This window comes from Grammomys surdaster, unplaced genomic scaffold (assembly GCF_004785775.1).
Source record: "Grammomys surdaster isolate TR1022 unplaced genomic scaffold, NIH_TR_1.0 409, whole genome shotgun sequence".
In the NCBI taxonomy this organism is placed as follows: Eukaryota; Metazoa; Chordata; class Mammalia; order Rodentia; family Muridae; genus Grammomys; species Grammomys surdaster.
The window spans coordinates 12432-34631 of record NW_021604828.1 but is presented as its reverse complement, the minus strand read 5'-3'; the positions used below and the strand labels follow the sequence as shown (position 1 = coordinate 34631).

Below are 22200 nucleotides of genomic sequence, written 5' to 3'. Positions count from 1 at the left end.
CTGTTGTTTTACACTGAGGTTTAAATAGGGGTGCTAGGAAAAAATATAACACCAAGTCAGTACCTCTTCTTCAACAAGGAGTCACAGTACCGAGCAAGTAGCTCAGGGGATTTACTGGATGACTGGGCCATTTTGGTAACTGCATTGTTGTTTATGAAGCGACCACAAGCCTGTGTATATAAAAGACAGTTAGAGAAAAGGTATCCTGTGCATACATACTGAACAGGCAGCACAGTGACACACTTACCTTATCAAGTGCAGCCACGAAGCCAGCCAGCATCATTGTTGAATGCTGACATCACCAGGGCATTGTATTTTTTATGAACATCTAGCACTGTCTGCACATACATCTTGGGGTCCTTAGGTGGAGGGAAAGCCAAAAACAGACAAGAATTAAAAACACATATTTTACACTGCTGAAAAACGTTCTACAAGTTTTAACTACATGTTCAAAGAAGTTAATATAATCAGAAATACATTTGGTTCCACCACTAAAACACATAGGACATTGTGTTTCTATGTAAAACAAAATAATTCTTCAAACTAAAAATTAAACACCTTTAAAAAAAAACTTGAAAAGATCATGAAATTTGTCCCCCCCCACCCCCAAATGACAAGGTCTGAACACAGATGGGAATGTACAATGGCAACTGTGTGGCCAAGGTCAGGGACAAGTACGGGGACTTGGGATGCGGGGAACAGGGACTCTTCAGACAGAAGAAAACAGTGGAAGATGCTAAAGGGGACAGTACTGGTAGAAGATACAGGAGATGGATGGGGGAGGAATCAATATCAATGGTCAAGTACCAGTCACTATTTGCCAGTCAAGGACCCATAATGTGTGGCAGGTATCATTTTTAATGTCCATTTTACATGAGTAAACTAAGTTACACTTCCTACTACAGTAAGCGGCACCCGAGTCAGGTGAGGACTCGGGTAGATGACTCCTGTCTAGTCTGTTTCTTTCAGCTTTCAGAATGGAAAAGACCCAGCCGATGGACGCAGAGAGAGAGGTGGGAAGGCTCCTGACTAGCCTTTAATAAACTAGGAACTTCAGGTGCACAGAAAGGAACTATTCTGTCAATGTCTCTAAATTCCTGATGTACAATTTCAATGTTGATCTTTTTAAAACAGCCTTTCTATATACAGCCCAAGCGTACCATAAACTTGTGACCTTGTTGCTTCCCCTGCTGCCACCACTGTGCCCAGACCCCAGTTCCTCACACGCTGTCTTGCACAATTCAGGAATGAGAAAACAGAAACCCTTGAATACTAATTACTTTGTATTTTTGGTAAAATTTGTTTTTAATTAATAATGAGTAAAAGCAGAACCTTATAATACAATCATTTTCTATACGCTGCAGGTATGTCTTGTTTAAAAATATAATAGATGCAAAATTAGTATGAAAAAATATATGATACAATTTCACTGAGATGGAAAGGTGTCTTTACCTGATACAATCAGATAATCTGGTCCCTGTCTCCTGACAACTACTCCTGTATGTTGCAGAGATGGCACCACTCTAAAGAAAGCATCCGAGAGCACCTACAATTCAAGCATGCACCTCGCTTCATATGGGCTCTTCTTTTTTTAAGCAATGCATTTTTTTTCCTTTGCTTGACTTAATTTTGGTTTGTCATTAAAGCCCATAATACTTTGGCAGACATAGGTTTTAAACTGATTTTTGATCTTACATCAAATTACTGCACATTCATATTCTCTTCCCTGACGATTTCTACAGTCTTTTTAAAAACAAAAACAAAACAAAAAAACAAAGGGCTCTAGCCTACAGTGTACATCCAACCACAGGAAAATGCAGTAACCACTACTGGACCACCCAGCTCCCATAAGGAGGCTAACATCCTTGCAAAGAACCAACTGCATGTCAAATTTAAAGACTCACATTGCTTATAAAGCCTGTTATTTTGAGGACTATGACTCACAGGATTCATACAAGGTGTATTGTGTGTGTGTGTGTGTGTGTGTGTGCACGCATTTATTGAGAGACTAGGCCCTACCATGTGTTCCCACCTCTCGCTGAGGCTCCTAAAGTACTGACCTCAGCTTCACCTCCATGCACCTGCCCTCTTACTCTTTGTAGTGATTTACAGATTGCGTCTTTACTTTTATGTGCTAGAAGAATTATAACCATTTCTCTGCCTTTTTTATCTCTTTAAATTTTTCCTCAGATTCAGGATTTGGAATCAAATTTCTCAGTAAATGCCCAGAAGAAATTCCCATGTGGAGATAAAAAGCTTTGCAAAGAATAAAGTAGCCTTCAGATTGATTCTAGATTCCTCATAATAGAGAAGACCCAGCAGAGTAAGGTTGAGAGGGTGGGATTGGCAGGAACAATGTACCAGATAGCAAAGCCCAGAGAAGTGGATTTAGAAAGTTCATTATTACAGTGTGTACGCAGGACACACGTAAGTATGGAGGAGGAGTGCTACAACACTAGTGTGGAGCTTAGACAATTTTGGGGAGTCAGTTCTTTCTTTCCACTGTAGGTCTTTCGGATCAAACTCATGTCTTTCTTTGTTTGTTTTGACTTAGGGTCTCATAACCCAGGCTAGTCTCCTATGTTCTGTATAGTCAAGGGTGGCCTTAGGTCTGACCTTCCTGCCTCTGCCTCCTGAGTAGTAGAGTTACAAATATGCACCACCACACCTGGCTCTGAGAAAAAAAAATTGAGGTTTAAAACAAAATGAATGTAATAGTGATAAATCTGGTCCGAATCCATAACAACACATGAGAGGTTTTTGGTTTTTTTGCATATAAGAAACATAGCACCTCTCAGGTCCCAAGGAGACTCTCTCATCCAATGCCCAGGATTCTAAAAGCTGGTCCATGACTGTTCTTTTAACAATCTAGACCAAAGTCCCACCAAGCCGCAGCTTGACCTTCAGAAGTCATGGGATTCCATATTTCCTAAGCCAAAAACTTAAATGATCAACTCCCCTCCGCCACCACTGTCATTTCATCTTGTCTCCACAAAGCCTATTGCTAGTAGTTTTACAGCCTCTCATTAGCTTCACTTTCTACATTGTAGCAATGTTTTGAATAAAAATCTAGCCTTGTCAAGTGCATGGTTATTAATAATAATATGCTTAGCAGCTATCCTTGTGTCCCTTGAGTGGAGTTAACATAATTAATATCCTTCTAAGTTCTCCCAACATCTGCTCAGGTATCTCCATCTTTCCAGTCTCTCCTTAAATCCTGTCTTACTTCTTTAGACTGTGCTTATTCACAGCCACTGAAGGGCTATCTGAGATCTCTCTTTGCCTAGGTGGAAAGTACCCGAAGACAACATTCAACATTGAATTATGGCCTCTACAAACGTACTAGTACACACATATGTACATACCCCCAGTTCCAATGCACACACACAAGAAGACCAATACTGGTCTTCAAAAAGACCTGATTCAGGCAGTGAGGTATATGCCCATTGTAGGATGACCTGGGAGGCTGAGATAAGAGGAGGCCACCCTGGGCTGAGGAAGACTTAAAGATACCACTTCTGAGGATTAGCTGTGATCCTAAATTTTGACCCAGTACTTTTCAAGAATACTGTCAAATGAGAAAAACTGATTCTTTAGGCTTTTAAAGAAGCATCTCACTCTTCATGTATGTAAACTGGGCCACTAATAGATCTAAACAATGCTTTCAACCTAAGCCTGGAGCCACTTTGAATCTGTATTTCTTCACTGGGTCAGGGACTAATGAGAGCCAATTGTTAAGTTTGTGTAACTGTTAACTTGTTAAACTCTGTCATGAAGCAGTTAACCATTATCAACACAGCTACTACAGAATACATGGGCTCTTCCTGAACACTGAACTTACCTCTGGATAATTTGCCTTTTGGAAATTAGGGGAAAGAAATTAAAAGTTTGCTCCCAGGAAGAAGCAAACACATGATACAGTCATCTGGGGACAAAAGTGTTACCTGTAAGTTCCCAGCCTTTTGAGTAACTTTGTCCTCATATAAATCATCTATCTCAGCATAAAGCCAAAGTCACATACCCTGATCACAAACCATCAACTGCAGAGAAAGAGGCAACTGTTTGCAGCACACCCACTAAATGTTTAATCCTGAAATTCCTTCTCCATCAGCCACCAAGCCACCCAATGTGTGTTCAGGAATATAGAAATCATTCACTCATTCATTCATTCATTCATTGGTAAAGACAGGGTCTTCACAGCCCTGGCTTTCTTGTGACTCACTATGTAGACCAGGCTGGCCTCAAACTCACAGAGATCCACCTGCCTTGGCCTCCTAGATGCTGGAATTAAAGGCGAGTGGTAAAACTGATTTTGATATGAACTGGGGGGAGAAAAGGGAAATAAACATGAGGTCTCACATACTACACAGCATACATTTACATTTTTAATAGACCTTTTCTTCTCTGTCAATTAGCAGAAATGAGACTGCATGTAGCTTAAAGTGTGAAAAGCAGAGACAAACACCAGTGATCTAAGACACACTATTCTCATTATTGCAATCTCTGTTCCTTTTTGCTCCAAACATTTGTGTTTGTCGTTTGTTTTTTAGGATAGAGTCTTACTCTATAACCTAGAACTCACTAGGTATCCCAGGATGGCCTTGAATTCATGGCCCATCTAACAAAGGATAGACAGTGAGAGACAAGGTCAGTGATAGGGTTCTAACTAGCCTTGAACCAACAGGGGAGTCACTTTAGTACTTGTCATTGTACAACACAGTTTACATCAGGATTTAGCTTGATGTGGCATAAAAACTGATTTGGGAATGAATTGCTTCCATAGTGAATTCCCTTACAGAGGGATTAAACTCTTCCCCTTGTTGGAAAAAAATGAGTATCCTGGATATAAAATGACAGTTTGGTCATGCTAGATTTAAAAGATTATTGTATGGTTTTCCATTCTTGTGTGTGGTTTTGTTCCACAATAAGAAAAAGTGAAACTATTCTTGTTCTCCCAAGGTTACAGACCTATCATTCACAAATTTAGGGTAAGCAGTGGCTCAGCAGTTAGGAATGTGTATTATTCTTGCAGAAGAAGAGTTTCGTTCTCAGCACCCAAGATGAGTGACTCACAACAAACACACACTACATCTCTAAGAGGTGTGACACCTCTTCTGGCTTCTGTGGGCACCATACCCATAAACACGAACCCATTTTTTAACATAGTGAAAAAATATAAATGATCAAACAAAGTAAAAAAACAAAAAAGAAAAAAAAAACACCCAGAAAACAACAACAAAAAGAGGCTAGAGATACCACTCAGCAGGTAAGATCACCGGATACCGGATGCTCTTGCACAGTATCAGGGTTCAGTCCATAGCACCTACACAATGGCTCAAAACCATTCCTAACTCCAAGTCCAGGAGCTCTGAGCCCTGCCCTCTCTATCTGAGGACCTCGTCAGGCATACACACATTCAGACAGAAACACTAAAGACAAAAATTAAAAAAAAAAAATTATCAATACTTAAAAAGGTGCTGGAGAGAGCTGGGTGTGGTGGTGCAAGCTTTAGGGAGGCAGAGATAAAGAGGTAGATGGATCTCTGTAAATTCAAGCATGGGCTACATAATGAAACCCCATCTTAAAGGGGGCAGGACGAGGGGAGGCTAGAATAATTTAAGGACTTTGTGACCTTTCTACTTTCAAAAGCCAAAACAGGTTCCCTGTATCAGTAAAACTATAACAAAGGTACACCACACACACCTGCAGTTGGCATGTGACAATAATGGGCTCAATTGCTTTTCAGACAGGTCCTACTTACATTTAGAGCAGCTTCTCCACACTTCTCAATTGCTGCAAGACCCTGATTATGAATATGCGTCTCTAGTAGTTTTTTCAATTCTCCTAGGCCATCCTGAATTCTAGATACAAGATTATACATGCGGCCCAAATCTGAAAGAAAAAAAAGAGCCAATTTTATGCATGGAAACCAACTGTGCATACCTTTTCTGTTCATTAGGTACTTATATCAAGTGAAAAACACTGTGAAATAGGAAACCATCTTCTAGATCTGGTGTACTTTGTTAAAAGCAACAATGGGGTCAGGGTATTAAAACTTTATTATTTCTCCTTTACCATGAGAATCTGCTAATGTACCATTGAGAAAAAGCACTGAATGATTTCTAAAATCTTGATGAGCTATTTATGCCCCCAAAAGGTACTAAAACATTTGCTTAAAAAAATAAACTTAGGGGCTGGAGAGATGGCTCAGAGGTTAAGAGCACTGACTGTTCTTCCAGAGGTCCTGAGTTCAATTCCCAGCAACCACATGGTGGCTCACAACCATCTGTAATGGAATCCAATGTCCACTTCTAGTGTGTCTGAAGACAGCTACAGTGTACTCATATACATGAAATAAATAAAATAAATCTTAAAAAAAAAAAGTGATGTTTTTAAAAAAATAAATAAATAAATAAACTTAACATAGATACCTATTTCAAGTCATGAAAGGATTCCTCCAATTATTCACTTCATCTGTGTTCAATTTATGGTAGCTAAAGATGGAAAATCCTAAATCCCAAACAATGTGACTGAACACCACCAGTTCCCACTAGCACAGAGGAGCAAATAAGGGAACTAAAAACAAAACAAAAACATCTTTTTATTGTTTCAAAGGATAGAAGGAAGAATACTCAAACACAAAACAAAACAAAACAAAAAAAACCAAACAAACAACAAAAAAACCTGCCCTCCATTGGTAATGCTAGCACAAGTGTGTGGAACAGGTTATATTCACCTTCATTCTTGTCAGCATCCAGCAAATTCTGAAACTCTGTGTGAAAAATTTCCAAGTGTTTTTCGATGAGGACCTGTTCACATTTCCGTGCTAGCTCATCTTGTGTGCTCTCATGGAGGTAAACCTGAACTCTCCGCTGCTCCTCAAGCAAACGAGCTTCAGCCTGCAGAGAAGTCAATCAAAGCAAACCAATGAATGGTTGGATTCACTTTTAAAGAACTAGTATGTGAACAACAAATTAAATTCACAAATATTCCAGTAAAGTATGATTAAGAAAAGAGAAATAGGACTTTAGACTGTAGGGTGATTGCCAACTGTATTATAAAGCCACTGGTCTGTTCTACTCTTTCTGTAATATGGGCTCGGATCCTGGCAGTCAGTCCCTTAAGAACATTATCATAATCAACAGCTCAAATGTCTTTGTACCATTTTTCTTTGGTTAAATGGTATTTCACATCTTGGAGGCAATATTCCCCACCCCTGTGGGAAAAACCTACAGGACTTCTTTAGCATGTGGTCACTAGATTAAGAAGCTCTACTGTGGTCTGAAAGCTGTTTGAAGTCAAGGGTTAATATAATCCTAGAAATGACCACTCAGAAATACAGAACATATCCTGGTCAGGAAAACAAAACTTACTTCTCAGAAGAGAGGGTAGGCTTTGATGTCTTTATTCAGCAATAAGGAAAAAAAAAAAAAAAAAAAAAAAAAAAAGGAAGGACGGACAAACAGAGCAGCCTTCCCTGGTCAGCCAGGAAACACACACTTCTAAAGTTCACATGGGACACTGCAGAATCTCAACTTCTTGAATTTCTTTCCAAGCAAGAGAGGCTAACAGACAATTTAACACAACAGAAATCCAAGTAAAAGACAGTATATTTTAGAATCTGTCACCAGAAACATGTGGGAGGTACAGAGTCTCTGAGGACCTCCTACATTATCAGGACAAGGAAGAGACTGCAGTGAGCCTCAATTATTCAGGTGATCTGAATAAGAAATGACAAAAGTTGTAGTTTACTTTCCACATAGACTTTTCAGATTTTGTGTAATTGTGGATAAATCCGGAGAATTACTATTAGAATTGAATAAACAACATTCAACACTAAGAAAACTGACTAGGCAAAGCTTGGACCATCAAATCTGATCATGGGTGGTTACTCAATCCCAGGAAAGCAGCTCAAGCCACAGCATACATTCACCCTTGGCAGAAAGCTAAACTGGCAGAGTAAACTTCAACATAGTCAACTGTGTATTAATCACAAAGTCCATATCCTAAACACAGAATGACCTCTAACAAACCAGTAAGTATATCCAAAAAGCTGGAATGAGGAACAGATAAGTCACAACAACAACAACAACAACAACAAAAAACCACAAACGGTTTGAGGTTAGTAAATTTCTAAGTAAGAAACTCAAAAATCAAAATATGACAAAATAATTTATAGTACACTTGATATTATCCACTAAAACATACCAAATCATTAATGTGTAAGTTCAAAGAAAAGAAAGCAAAAACAAGACCCCATGCCCCCAAAAAGCCCACAGCAGCATTCCAGTCTGCTAAGTAGAAGCAGATAAATACTGAACTACCATTCTTCTTGTTTTAAGTCAATCTGTTCTTGGAAGAACATATACCATCCTGGTCAAAAAAACAAAACTTACTTCTTAGAAGAGAGGGTAGGCTTTGATGTCCTTGTGAATTCTCTATGGGGACGCAGACTATAGTCAGTTTACAGAGCTTGCTGCAGGAGCCAAGTGGCAGAAAGGAAGAAGCAGGTCCCTAACTGGGAACTAATTTGTGACAGCAGGTATCTTTACCATTGCTGTCATGTACTCATCATGGAACACCAGGACCGTATTTAAATGACTAAGTACCTTAAAGTTCTTGAAAATGACCCTGACTAACTCCATTAAAAACAATTATCAACAAAAATAAAGAGGAATAAAAAACAGAACTGAAAGGTTGGTAAAAAAAAAATTAATGAAATAAGGCATTTTCTTCAGTGACTATTTTGACTGCATGTATAGTATGTCCACTAAGTACACAAAGATCAGAAGAGGCTTCTGGATCTCTGAGAACTGTGATCACAGATGGCTGTGATCCAACTGTGGAGATCAAGGCAGGTCCTCTGTAAGAGCAATGCCCACTCTTCTGCCAATCAATCTTTAGAGCTCGTATTTTATTTTTAAATAACAAAAAGATTAGGAATTTAAAATATTCAAACATGTTCATTTTTGTTTGTTGTTTTTATAAGTCAGATTAGTCTCAATCACATGAGATTTATTTTAAAGTGTTAATATAGCTTGTAGCTGTTCAGCCATCAAAGGCATTTCTGGATGGAGCAACCATTATCAACTGTTTACACTAAAACACACCTACCTAATGACAGCAAACTAAAGAGACCTCTAGGGACTGTAATATCTAGCCCAAATTGGCTGTTGAAAGCACGGTATTTCCCAAAAGCTAATATTTACCTCAAAATTGTTCCTGAGATGTTGTATTCTACTTGATTGTTTTAATATAAATGTAATTTCTCCTCAAGTTCTTGAAACTGTCAACTTTTTTCTAGTGGTTCTACACCTTCCAGTCACAGGCTGAACACTCTGAGGTATGCACATGTAAAGTCAAAGCCCTCCAGTATGTTTGCTTTGCTAAGCTTTCCTATAGAGCCTTTAATATAGACATGCAATGCATACATAGTTTCAGATCTCCATTATTTTAAAAGTAAAGCTCATTAAATTCCCACTATCACTCAATATTATTATTTTCCTTTCACAGATGAGGAAACTAAGGAACAGAATGGTTAAGGTCATTCTTTAACCTTGAAAACTGGTGGCCCAGTTTGAGATACAAAGATATAAGATTACCTCTGTATTGTTTGTTTTTTATAGCCTGAATTATAGATTTCCTCAACAAGATGAGAAGTCATGTTTGATAAGACTTCTAAGTGGGTCAGGACCAAACTTTTAATGCGTTCAGAGAGCTTCCTGGAGGCTGAAGAGAGGTTAGATTACAAACACTGACCCACCAGACACTATTAAAGTTGCCAACTTTAAAAAACAGATTCCTGTGTTTAGAGTATGTATGCATCACTGTTCTAAAAGTTGCTTTTGTTATACTTGCTACTGCTACTCTTATCTGCATGGACAGCAGACATCACCATAAATCATAAAGTCGTTTACAAAGGGCAGGTTGGCACCATAGTGGTGTGCAATGTTGGGGAAGATTCCACTCTAAAGATATAGTTGAAGAAAAAAATTCTCTACTGGGTTGGCAAAATGGCGCATAGTGTTAAGGATATTTACTGCTAACCCTGACGATTTAAACTCGATCCCTAGTGTCTATACAGTAAAAGAACTAATCTATACATATGCTAATATGGCATACATACATTGTACATGCACACATGCATACACAAAATAAATAAGTGCAAAAAAAGATTTAAAACAGAGTTCAGTAAGACACCTGTTTATAAAAACTACAGTCAGACTACAAAATTAAATAATGAGCAATACCTGGATTCAAAATAGATTATGTCTCAAATAAATACCTTTAAAGAGCTGGTTTGGTTTCTGTCACATACAAAATGCATACAAAGATCTTGTTACAAGAACAACCACTATCCCGCATATATAACCCACTAGTTCTACTTCTGTTGAATTTTGAGATATCAGAAATGTGTAACTGACTTTCAAACTCAGAAGGCCCACGTATATTCACCTTATTAGTGCACCATACGAAAATGCACTCTGAACACCACAAGCTAAGCGTGGCTTTCTCTATATGTCAAAAGCAGAGTGGTTGAGCTTATATTTTATTTTCTTTCTTTAAACATGGAAATGACTTGGCAGTCCACTTCCTGCCCAAGAGAGGGCAAAGTAGGTATCAGACTTGGTATGACCTAGAATCTTAAACATTTAGAACATACAGGTGAGAGGGTCACCAAACTATATATTTTGTCTGCTGGCAAAATCCTGCTACACCCGTTTCCTGCTTATGTCAACATTTCTATGACTGCTTTTGTTTCTTAGCAGTGGAGGTATACAATGGTAAAAGAGATCTTATATAGGATAAGAAGCCTAAAGATTATTTACTGACCAGTACTATATAGCAGAAAGCTTGTCAACTCCTGACATAGTCATTCCTCAGACCCAATATCCAGAATACTTGAATTTCCAAGAAAGAGAGTAAAGAAAACTCCTATTAGAGGTTGATGGAAGCACCCTGCAGTAAAGAGCAAATGAGAATACATGCTCCGCCCTGGATCTGCTAAGTCAGATTTAGATCCTCCCTCCTAATATAATCTTGAATGGTTAAACTATGACTCTTAGGGAATATTTTAGGAGAAAAACAGCAAAAACAAAAAAAATTAGCAAGTTTAAGAATAGCTCTGCTTATTTTCTCACTGATATAAAATCCTGAGGGCCACACTTCAAGGGAAGACAATTCAAAACCATGGAAGGCATGCAGCTATCAAGGCATCTCCTTGTATGTGCAGGGGGACACTCACTCACAATTCTCAATTTGTAAGAGTCCCTTGGAGAGTTCTCTGAGCTAGACCTGCTGACATGGTGTGACAGCCGTGGCAAGCCTGACTGGGGAGGAACACTGCAGGGCCAAGAGCTCCCTGGAAGCGTGACGACTATTTAACTTATTTCTACTTTACATACTATGTTGACGCTTACCATTTTCATATATTCAGTTACTGGGTTCTGCTGTAAGAATTCAGTACTTTCTCTGGTATAAAATCTCTCTGTATCAGCCAAAAATTGAGATTCAAAGGATTCTTTATACACTGTTAACGTAGGGCCCTTTGCAAATGCATCGTCTTCATTCAGCCCCAATTCCACTAGAAACAAATATGAGCTATACTTCAATTACTGTAGTTTTTGTTATGTTTTACAGATAATACTTTGATGTAGCAGTCAATTTAAGTTACACTTAAAAGGTCAATGTGAAATGGTGGGTTGTAAGATAATTATTATTTGCTAGTACTAAAGTATGCTTATGTCAATAAATGAAAAAAAAAAAAGAATAAACTCCAAGATGTTTAGCTGCAAATCATCCTTACCTGTGCCAGGGATACTTCAAAATTACAAGGTTAGAGAAAGTTTACATGTCAAAAAGTGATATAAATATTGCACTGTAAACTTTCACAGAAATGCAAACCCACCTGAGTTTCAACAATGCATCATTTAATCAGTGTCTCAATCTCAAAATTTTCAAGTTGATATAGTTTTCTGGTTATCATTTAGCTCAAAAAAAAAACAATTATATATACGTAATTCCTCATGAAAACAGCAGAAGAAATATAATTCATTTTTTTTACAAAATTTTCTTAAAGTACAAAGATTAAATATTTTTTATGATTTGCAAAATGACTACTTAGAAGTACCATAAAGATTAACATTCCTGATAATCTTTTTATTAAAGATTATTTTTAAAATGAATATTAGAGCACTATCATAATTGCCATGTGATACAAAAACTATTGAATAAAGGCAAATTACTTACCATAAGATTGTACAACTCCACTTATCAGTCTTGTATTGATGGTTTCACCATTTCTTTCCTTTTCAATCAGTTTTAAGACAGCATTTGTTACCTTTAAGAACACATGAAAGGTATAAGGCAGACATATTACAGCTCGCAATGTATCTTTATATATCCTTTAAACATTTAAAGCCACTAAATAATACAAAGTAACAAATATTTTAGGGGGATGGGTACATGCATGTATGCGTGTATCTACAAAGACTGAGGATGATTTCAAGAACTGTTTACCAGGAGTAATTCTCCATGTTTTTAAGACAGTCTCTTACTGCCATGGAGCTCATTGAGGAGGCAAGCTTCACCCTGGCCAGGAAGCACTAAGGATCTACTTGACCCTACCTTTCCAGTGCTGGGATCACTAGTGGACATCACTATAGCTGCTTCCTTCTAATGGATACTGGGACTCTTCCCCACGTCCTCATGCTTGCACAGCAAGGACTTTACAGACTAAGCCATATCCTCCCCAGCCCAACAAATACTCTTGAGACAGCCAAAAGGCTTGAGAAGACAAGATACAAATGGGAAGTTTCTTTTTTAAGGAACACACATATATCCAATAGTAGATACCTGTTTATTCAATGGCCTGAACAAACAATCTCTCCATGTCACCAATGCAAGCTGGATGAAAAAGGAGAAAAGATGTATTGAACATCCCTGAAACTTGTCATGGACAATAATCTGAATTCTTAATTTTACCAAAATCTTTTGATTACAACTTAGCAAAAACCTACTATCACAATGAAATCTGAGCAGCTCTCTTAAGTTATCACTTTGTATAGATGTTTACCTTCTCACATTTTAACAACAAAGTTCAGAAAGAAAATTCTAGGTTAAGGAGGACATTTGTATCAGCTTAAAACCCAGCAATGGATTCAATCTATAAATGTATTCCTGGATCTAACCAGTTTTGACCAGAAACACCTGATAAAACTCTTAGTCACTCCCACAGTTTCTTAACACATCAAGATACATTTAAGAAATCATAAAAATCTTCCAGTGCACTTTAAATGCAGTTTCTTGTACATAGATTAAGACTTCCTACTGTACTTGGTGTGCACATGGTATCTGTTCACATGCGCATGTGACGATGTATACCAGGTGGATGGAGACCCGGGAGGACTTTCCGTGTCCTGCTCTATCGATCTCCACCTTATTTCCTCGAGTCTAACTCCCTCACTGAGAGACTAGCAGCAGCAAGCTCAAGCTCATGGCTTTTATGTAGGTGCTAGGTATCTGATCTCAAGCATTCTTTACTGAGCTCATCCCCGATAGACGCATTTTCACTTGAATATATATATCATGGTCTATTTTCCATTCCTAAACTTCCCTCAAGTGTTATACTGAGTAATTACTGTAAAAATGGTCTCTGAAAGAAAAAAGTTAGAATTTATACATGAGTTTTAAACATTTGTTGGGAGAGCTATTAGAAAGTTAACACACAATTGAAATTTACAGCACTTTAACACATAAACTGTTGAAAATTAAACATGAATGTCTTATTTTATTTCCTCTCCAATTCAACTAGAGATAAATTAAATTTGTAAAAATATTATATGCAAATTTAGTCTATGAAAAGTGTTTTCCAAGTAGTGTCTTCAATAAAATAAATGCCATAAAAATCAGTGTTTACGGCTTTTTTTTGGTCTGTTTTTTCCCTATGTAGTCCTGGCTAGCCTCATTGAGATCCACCTGCCTCTGTACCCAAGTGCTGGGGTTAAAGGCATGCACTGCTAGGCCCAGCATTATTAGGACTCTTGCTTGTGGTGTGCAAAGGTACTGAAGACTCAGTCTCACTGTCTAGGAGAAAATTAACTTTTCTTCCCATCCTCTTCAGCCCTCAAAACAGGAGAAAGGCATCAGTGAAATATCAGGCTGTGGTATTAGCTTCTAACAGAATCCGTACTTTAAAAAATTTCGTTCTAACTACTTTCTAAATCAGCAATCCCACCCTTAGACAGACCTAGGCTGACTCTGGATGATTTGTCACTTCAAAGGAATAAAACCAAAGAGCAAAAGAAGACAGAAGCTATAAGAGTCAAAGCAAAGAAATCTCACAACAGGGTAACAGAAACAAGTTTTGCTGGTAGAACTTCAACATACAACGAAATTAGCTTATATCCTCTGGGTGACTTGGAAGCTAACCAACAACTCTAATTAAAAATGATTTAGACCTTTAATCCCAGCACTTGGGAGGCAGAGGCAGGCAGATTTCTGAGTTTGAGGCCAGCCTGGTCTACAGAGTGAGTTCCAGGACAGCCAGGGCTACACAGAGAAACCCTATCTCGAAAAACCAAAAAAAAAAAAAAAAAAAAAAAAAAGATTTAGAAAGAGGTTTTAAAGAAAAGTAAAAGCCTTATCATCTGCCTTGACCTTGCCCTACATGACAAAACAGTCACACTTGCTGGAGAATGGGCCATTAACAAAACTACAGATTATAACTGTTCCACTGAGCTTCGATACAAACTAACAAATGACTTGAGGGTGTGTATGTGTCTTGAAGTGGCACAGATGGGAATACTATTTCTAGGCCAGGGCACTGACTGTCCTCTGCCAGAATTTATGGCTGCATACTGCATTTCCAAACAGTGACTACACTATTTGATAACAGAAAGTGTGGGGTTTGAAAGATGATTGACGCCCGCCTTTAATCCCAGCACTTGGAGGCAGAGTCAGGCAGATTTCTGAGTTCAAGGCCAACCTGGTCTACAGAGTGAGTTCCAGGACTCACTAGGGCTACACAGAGAAACCCTGTCTTGGGGGAGAAAAACAGTCATGAAAGTGGCTAACTCTTGTCTACTATTTACTTATTTATTTGAGACAAGGTATTATGTAGTACAGGTTGGCCTTGAACTCAGAGATCCATCCCTGCCTCTGCCTCCCCAGCACTGAGATTAAAGACCTGTGCCTTATGTGTTGCTCAATCTTGAGAAACAAAGTATCTTGGTACTTTTTACTAAATTTGTTTAACTGTTGAAGCAAGCACATGGAAAGTGAAAAAGCAGGAACGGCCTTTAGGACCTGTAATGCCACTGTAGAGATTGCACATGGAACATCAGGTCAAGCAGTTTCCAAAAGGAAATCCACCACACTGAGTGCCACTCTGCAAACTCTGACACAAGGGAAGCACATCAAGAATTCCATGATGGACAGAGTTCAAAACATGTTCAATGGAATAAATCCATGAGCAGACAATTAATCCCCCCTCAATTTCTCTAGAACTGACCGACCCTCCTTGACTCTGCTTACCTGGAGAAGTATTTCTTTGTTTGCTTATTTATTTAGTGTATGTGAGCAGGAATATATGTGTGTGCTTGTAGAATCCAGAGGACAACCTTTGCTGTTGTTCATCAGGAGCTATCCACCTATTGGCCTGTATTTGTCAGGATAGTATGCTGGCTGGCCAATGAGCTCCAGGTATCTGCTTGTGTCTACCTTCCCAGCACTGGGATTACAAACTTCAGTATCATGCTTTTTTACACAGGTTCTGGGGAAATGAACGTAGGTTCTTGTGGTTTACAAAGCAAATACTTTATTGACTGAGCTATCACCCCAGCTCTGCGGAGTTTTAAAATATTTATTTATTTACTTAGACAGGGTCTCATTTAGCCCAGGCTGGCTAAGAACGCGTTATACAGCAGAAAATGACTCATATGTACAATTCTCTTGCCTTTACATCCCCAGTGCTGGGTGACAGGCATGTGCACCAGCATCCCTGACATAAACAGAACAGCAAACTGAACCAGGACCTCATATACACTAGACGAGCCTGTGTGAACTGAGCCACCTGCCCCCAATATCTCTAAAGTCTCCAAGTCTAGGAGGTCTAAGAATCTGCATCTCTATCGTGTTCTCAGGTGACACTGACAATATACATTTAGAAATCATAGTTTGAGAAACCAGAAAGCCTAAAACAAAAACCTTGAAGACTAACAAAAAAATTAATTCAAGGTCTTCTCTCAAATACAGAACTCTCAGACCAAGAAAGTATCTGAATGCCCTCTTAGGAGCGTAATCCTCAGATAGGTACCGGATTTGCCAGCAACCACCAGCATCTAGGATTCTAGTGCTAAAACTCTATGCAAAGCATAATAATAATTGCTCAATTAATTGAAGACACTTTAAAAGTAAACTGTGTTTAACTGTGTTTTACAGCTCCAATTTCTCACCTCTCTACTTTCTTGTCACAACGTATTTAAAGGTTATTTATTCTTAAAAAAAAAATCTTACTGAATAGATTTCATATATTCCTTTTCGTCCTTCATCACATTCACGGCGAACCCAATGTCTATTGAGGTAGGCACAGATTCCATTCAGCACTTTGCTGGAAAACCGGTAATCTTCCCACTGCTGAGTATAGAACTTCAGTACATTCTCATCCATTAAATCTTCTCCATCCTAAAAACAAGTTCACTAAAACTTTAATATGACTAGTTTGTCACATAAGCAAGATAAAACTTATTGAAAAAGCTACTGCATCAAAATGTACAAATACATGCAGTTATAGATGGGTCAATTGCTATGTACAAAAACATGCTAATGGAAATTCTCACAAGAACACTAAAAAGGTCTTTCATAATCAAATTAAATTGGAACTTTTCATGGGTTGAATAGGTATATGTATGCAGTCACAGAGTGTAACTTAAGCTTTCAAAATGAAAATATGATTTTCTTTCTTTTATGCTTCTTCTTCGGTACTAGTGACTAAAACCAGGGCCAAATGCTAGACAACTGCTCTACTTTGAATTTAAGACAGGGTCTCATTAAGTTGCTCAGGCTGGCCTTTACCTCAATTGTGCAGCCCAAGCACACCCCCTTACCCCCTTGGATCTCACAGTTTCCAAGGCTGGCCTTACACTCACAAAGTAACTAAGAACAGCCTTGACCTCCTGTTCCTCCACCTCCTGAAAGCTCGTATCACAGGCCCGCACTGGAATTCCAAGTACAGACTTCCATGTCCTGTTTTTTTCTTTTTTTTAAGTTTTTAAGCAATTTCTTCTTATTAAGGAATCTACTTCCTTTGTTTGATATCTTCTGTTTTTTATTTTAAATCAATCTATCTGATTAACAAATTATAATGAAAGTATACTCATTTTTAAAAATATGAAATGCTTCACAAATTTGTAAGATTACAAAATTATTCATCTTAATTTTGGTATTTGTTGTATTTTTGTAAAAAAAAAAAAAAAACAAACAAAACCATAACTGTAACAATACAATATTTCTTCTTTAACAAAGTCTCAGAAAAAAAACTGGAAGTTATTCAAATTATTCTTACTTTTAAAGTAAAAATAGTTTTTGTTTGAACAAGATTAACTTGAAAAAAATTCTTAGATATTAATAACATCTGCAAAGTGAGTCCTGCCCTTTAAAAACACTGTTTCATAGATGCTGTGCTGAGTATACGAAGAAGTACGGCTTCTTGTGGAAAGTCAAAGTCCAGCAGGCTTGTAATTCTACAAGTAATAACATTCAAGTGACCCAACCATCTATGTAAATACGTGGTCACACCCAGACACAATCAAGTTATTTTGTATTTAAATAAATTTTAAAACATAAATTGATCAACTTTGAATGTAAAATACAAGTATGTTGCTGACAGAGTAGCTACTGAAAATAGAATAGACTTTGCTTACAAGACTTTATTTACCAAGTGTTGTAAAGTCAAAGGACAGAGGCTGTAGCAGGACACACCATGTTTAAGAACATGAAATACAACTATCAGTCAACTACACTCTGTTAGAATAATGTGTTTCCACTTAACTTGTACAATAAGTAAGAAAAAAACACTTGTAGCATGCAGAAAATATTGTATAATATCTATATAAACTTACAAGAATGAACTGTATACACAGAAGAGACTCTGAGAACTTTCTCAGGTAGGAGTAGAAACACCTTCATAGACTAAAGGCAGCATGTACACCACCAGATGAGAGAGCTACCTGACCACCTGATGGCTGAGTGTAAGGCAACCCACTTCCTTTGTTTTAGAACTACTAAAAACCAAAGGCAGAAGCTAAGGTAAAAGATTTCACCCTTAGGTGCGTGCCTTTAATCCCAACACTTTGGAAGCAGGTGGGTCTGAGTTCAAGGGCAGTCTGGTTTACAAACTGAATTTCCAGGACTGCCAAGGCTGCACAGAGAAACCCTATTTTGAAAAAAAGAAAAGAAACAGATTCACCTTTGCCTAAGCAATGGTTGAGCCAAGGGGCGCTAACTGACAGACAGAAGTAGTTGCAGCAAGAACTAACCCAGTGTAAGCACGATGAAAATGTGAGCAGCAAATGACAGAGATGGCAGTCACAACAAAATCATTGCACTTAAGAAAAAATTAAACAAAACAGATATTTTTATATGCTTATAGACACACCTTACCTTAAGGAGATTTGTCAAGTAATTCTTCAAAAACTCCTTCAATCGCTTGTATAACTCCAAGCCAACAAACTGAGCTCCTCCAGGAGTCTGCCCCTTCTTTGACTTGGAAGGAGGGACTCCAGCACCCCGGGCTTGGTTGGACTGATGCACACTAGTACAGTAGTTATAAACATGACTTGGAGAAAGTTAAGGAAAATAACACATACCATAAATGTAACAGTGATTAACATGAACGTATTTCCTTCTGTTTATTTATCAATAGATTCCCAATAAAACTAGAGTGGAAAATGATGCCCATCACACTACTGGTAAAGTTAAAAGACAGCAAAGCCCAGTCACAAGGATGCCCACAGGCCTGAAAAGCAGATGGAACATTCTTGAAAGAGTGCAAAGAAAAACCCCAGACCTGTAAGATTGCCTAACATGACTGATTTTGTGGAAACTGTCCTGAAAATTACAACAGGTTAGAAAGGTTGCAAATGACAAGGAAAAAAGCAATTGCAATATTTGGTTTTGGAACAACAAAGGCCAGTACTAACCAAAGTGAATGACAGTTGTCAACAAATAACATATCCAGAAGCACAAACTACAAATACTAAAATAGCTAAAACATTATTTTCAGATGACTTAAAAATAGACTTACCCAAAAATACAAAGCAAAGGGCATGCAGAACAGTGACATCTTGATACAACAATAGAGTCACAGACGTATAAAACTGGACAACAGCGTTGGATCAACACACCGCTGTGAAACACAGGCATAGAGACTACAGAGACAGAAATGGAAGGCTGAACCAGCTGTCTCTACATATTAACTTAACACAACTTGAGGATGGGGAGGACACAGGCAGAGGGAGCACAGCCTCTGTGATAACCTTTATGACAACTACTACTGTCAGACAGGGAGAGCATTAAACAGGACACACAGCCAAAACATTCTACTGCATTTAAGGACATACTATATAAAGATACTTCCAATCAGTGGGTAAAAGATTACTTAATAAATGACATTAAGGATAATTCAAAATATACCACAAATGGATCAGCAAAAATACATAAACTAAAAGAATAAAATGAAGATGCAGAAATTACCACTTACCTGTTCTCAAGCTAGAGAAGACCTTTCTAAACAAAATCACCAATGTCTAAGCTGAAAATCTGAACATGTTAAAGTAAAACTACCTTCAAGGAGAGTTACTATCTTCAGCATATTAATTTGAACTGGAGAGATATACATAGCTCAGTGGTAGAGCACTTGCCTATCAAGGCCCTAGGTTAATACCTAGCACCTTAAAAAACATAATTTAAATCAGTATGAGGCAAAAACTGTAAAGAAACAGGATCAAAGTATATACTACAGACAGAAAGTCAAACAGCTAATAAAATACCCAACTGTAATATTTCTTTATCAGAGAACTGCCTCTTAAAACAACAGATCACTAAATGTTTCTATGGTGCAGAGAGTTACAGATTACAGTAAGTAGCTTCTGCTCATGATGCAGTGGTCCTGCACATCTGGAATCCCAGCACCACTTGGAAAGTAAGTTAGGGCCATCCTCAGCAACAGCTATTTGAAGCTAGTCTGAGACTGAGGAGTGGGAAGGAATGGGAGGAGATGGGAGAAAAAAATTTTCAAATAATCCAAGAGGAAGAAAAACATGAACAATGAAAAAAACAAAGGTTTAAAAAATGGCCTAGAGCCGGGCGGTGGTGGTGCACACCTTTAATCCCAGCACTTGGGAGGCAGAGGCAGACCGATCTCTGAGTTCTAGGCCAGCCTGGTCTATAGAGTGAGTTCCAGGACAGCCAGGGCTACACAGAGAAACCCTGTCTCGAAAAACCAAAAAAAAAAAAGCCTAGAAAAAAAAAATCAACCTATTCATTATAATAAACTCTCAATGGGCTACACTATAGTCAAAGGCAGATGGTCAGAACTCCAAGACCACTTAACTGGCGACACAAAACACAATTATGTCACAAATGCACAAAGTATATAGCTAGAACATACTGCCACATCATCAAACAATGAAATCTCACAGACATTATAAGGGCTGTTATGATAATAAAAGTAACAATTAACTAAAAAGATCTGAATATAAATGTACTTATCTAACAACAGCATCAAAATATATAAAAAACTTATAAAAACACATAAAAGTTAAAAGAAAACACTTTCACAATCATGTTAAGACTTAGTATGCCTCACCAACTAGAACAAAGAAAAATATCAAGTGAAACATAAGTGATCTGATAGCACTAACAATAACTTTCACTTAATGTTATACCTAGTAGTATGTTGGTAAAACTGGCTTTTGAGGTGATTCAACAAATGGTGCTCAGACAACTGAATAGCCACATAGACAAAAATTAAGTTGGACTCTAACAGATAAAAATTAACTGAAGTAACTTCAGCAATAGGGAGATGGAAGGACAAGATGGTTCATTCCATGCCAGACTCCTACATGAAAAGGTCCAGTGGTGGTGCTGTGTCGGGTAGGCAGGATCAGGGGCTTGCTAGCCAGCTACTCTAGTCAAATAATGGAATTTGACTAAAGTTTAATCTTGAAAAATAAGGTAGACAGTAACTGAGGGAAACAAATGACATCAACCTTTGACCTCCAAACACATGTGCATGTTGGCCTATGAGTGTATGTGCACTTATGTGCACACATATGTATAAATACATAAAGATATATATTTAATAAAATAAACCGAACTTCAGAAAACAAACATAACTGAGGGACTGGAAATATGACCCAGTTCAGAGTGCCTCTTCCTCTCCTAGAAGACTCAAGTTTAGTTCCTAGAAGCCTACTCAGGTGGTTCACAACTGCCCATAATTCCAGTTCCAGGGAATTCTGGACTCCCATAGGCACCTGCAATGTGGCATACACTCACACAGATGCATACCATCATAAATAAAAATTTTAAATTAAAAAACAAAATAAAACAAAACATAACTGGGACTTGGAGACGGATCAGCCATTACTTGTGTAAGAGCACTGGTGGCTCTCAAAAGTCCCAAGTTTGATTCCTAGCAGCCACATGATGACTCGCAGCCACCTGCCTCCAGCTCCAGAGGATCAGACATGCGCCTGTACAGGCTCTTGCACGCGCATGGTATACATACACTCATTCAGGCTCATATACATGCATATAAATAAAACAGTATTTTTAAAAAATGATGACAATCCACATAGCCATAATCTGAGAATGGACCCATAAATAGAATATCTAAAGGACTCCTAAAACACAATACCAAGAGGTCAAGTATTTCAATTGAATACAAGCAACAAAAGGTTAAAGATATACTAATGACCAATAAACACAAGAAAAGATCCTTAATACCATTAACCTCCAGTGAAATGCAAATCAAACACCATGAGCTACTACTTCATGGTCAGTAAGACGGCTAAAATTAGAAATAAGGACTGGCCAGAATGGGAAGAAACAGAAGTTGTTATATATTGCTAGCGGGTAAGCAATCCGATGCAGCCACTTTATGAAAGTCAATTTTGTAACTGTACACACACACACACA

General features: G+C 38.0%; 1 protein-coding gene across 1 annotated transcript in view; it reads right to left on the bottom strand.

Moving 5' to 3' along the window:
* Positions 1 to 45: 45 nt before the first annotated feature.
* Positions 46 to 22200, bottom strand: part of LOC114632732 (cullin-1-like) — a 28676-nt gene continuing 6521 nt past the window's right edge. Inside the window, 10 exon segments of the mRNA XM_028781357.1 lie at positions 46 to 170; positions 248 to 277; positions 279 to 359; positions 5762 to 5892; positions 6737 to 6899; positions 11421 to 11584; positions 12250 to 12340; positions 12856 to 12906; positions 16516 to 16683; positions 18661 to 18835. Of these exon segments, the coding sequence (XP_028637190.1) occupies positions 57 to 170; positions 248 to 277; positions 279 to 359; positions 5762 to 5892; positions 6737 to 6899; positions 11421 to 11584; positions 12250 to 12340; positions 12856 to 12906; positions 16516 to 16683; positions 18661 to 18835 (1168 nt within the window). The 3' untranslated portion in view covers positions 46 to 56.